Here is a 1,228-nt window from a genome sequence, read left to right as displayed (position 1 = left end):
AACCTTCTCCCCCGGACGTTCAGTTCGAAGAAAATCCTTACCTTTCCTCATGTAATTATGATGGACGAGGTATCACAGAATGGAATATTGATGGTCTGGCAGAACATCAGATCTACAATAAGCTCCATGAAATTGCTGTGGCCATCACGGCCTATAAAATTAAAGGTTCCTCTGACAAAGGAGCCGCCACCATGGTTGTCTCAGGTTTTACTGGTATGATAAAACACTGGTGGGATAACTATGTCTCTGAGGATGAGAAAAATCTCATTTACAATGCTACCACTCTCGAGTCTGTAGCCCGAACCGTTAATGGCCAAGAGACTATAGTTCAAGAGGCACAAGAAGACGCCTGTGCAACTCTTCTTTATCACATAGCTAGACATTTTGTAGGAGAACCTAAACTCTTTCAAGACAGAAGTCTAGAAATCCTTAATAATCTTCGCTGCAAAAACCTTGCAGACTTTCGATGGTATAAGGATACCTTCCTGGTCAAAGTTATGATCAGGCCTGACTGTAATAATGATTTCTGGAAAGAAAGATTTATTAGCGGTCTTCCTCCGTTGTTCGCCGACAAAGTTCGAACAAAACTTAAGGATAGATTCGAGGGTCAAATTCCTTATAACGTTCTTACCTACGGTGATCTAGTAAGTTTCATCACCACCACAGGAATAGAACTCTGTACGGACCTTAAGCTTAAACAACAGCTTAAGCAAAACCATAAATACGGTCTGACAACCTTCTGTCACGACTACGGCTTCACGGACCTCAATGAAAGCAGGAGGCATAAAAGAAAGCCTCCAAAGCATCATAAAAGGTCTTATCCTAAACGTAAGACTTCCTATCCCTATAAGGAATCAACTAAACCTCGTCGAAAAACCAGACGCAAGGTTTCCTCAAAATCCAAAGATACTTGTTGGACTTGCGGCAAAACAGGCCATAGAGCCAAAGATTGCACATCAGGCAAAAAGAAGAAAATAAATCTTCTTGATTTGACTGATGAAACCAAAGAAAAGCTCTTCTCTATAATGGAAGATCCCTCCGAAGCATCTGACTCTTATTCCTCATCCGAGGATGGATACAGCGACAAAGATTACATCAACGCCGCTTACGAGTCCGATAGCTCCCAATCCGGGCAAGATTGTGAGTGCAATAGCACTTTCTGCACCTGCACCCGCAGACATTATTGTTAATATTTAGTTATGTTCAGTATTAAACCTTATGGCCTCTC

At 41.8% G+C, this 1,228-nt stretch overlaps 1 protein-coding gene across 1 annotated transcript; it reads left to right on the top strand.

Moving 5' to 3' along the window:
• Window positions 1-191: 191 nt before the first annotated feature.
• Window positions 192-1,140, top strand: LOC124891490 (the record flags this gene model as incomplete). The annotated part of the gene is made up of 1 exon (XM_047403220.1): window positions 192-1,140. A coding segment is annotated over exon 1 (949 nt), but the record flags the coding sequence as incomplete, so codon positions are not given.
• Window positions 1,141-1,228: the final 88 nt, after the last annotated feature.

Source organism: Capsicum annuum, unplaced genomic scaffold (genome assembly GCF_002878395.1).
Source record: "Capsicum annuum cultivar UCD-10X-F1 unplaced genomic scaffold, UCD10Xv1.1 ctg36224, whole genome shotgun sequence".
Lineage (NCBI taxonomy): Eukaryota > Viridiplantae > Streptophyta > Magnoliopsida > Solanales > Solanaceae > Capsicum > Capsicum annuum.
The sequence above is the reverse complement of the archived record's forward strand: the minus strand, read 5'-3'. Positions and strand labels throughout refer to the sequence as shown.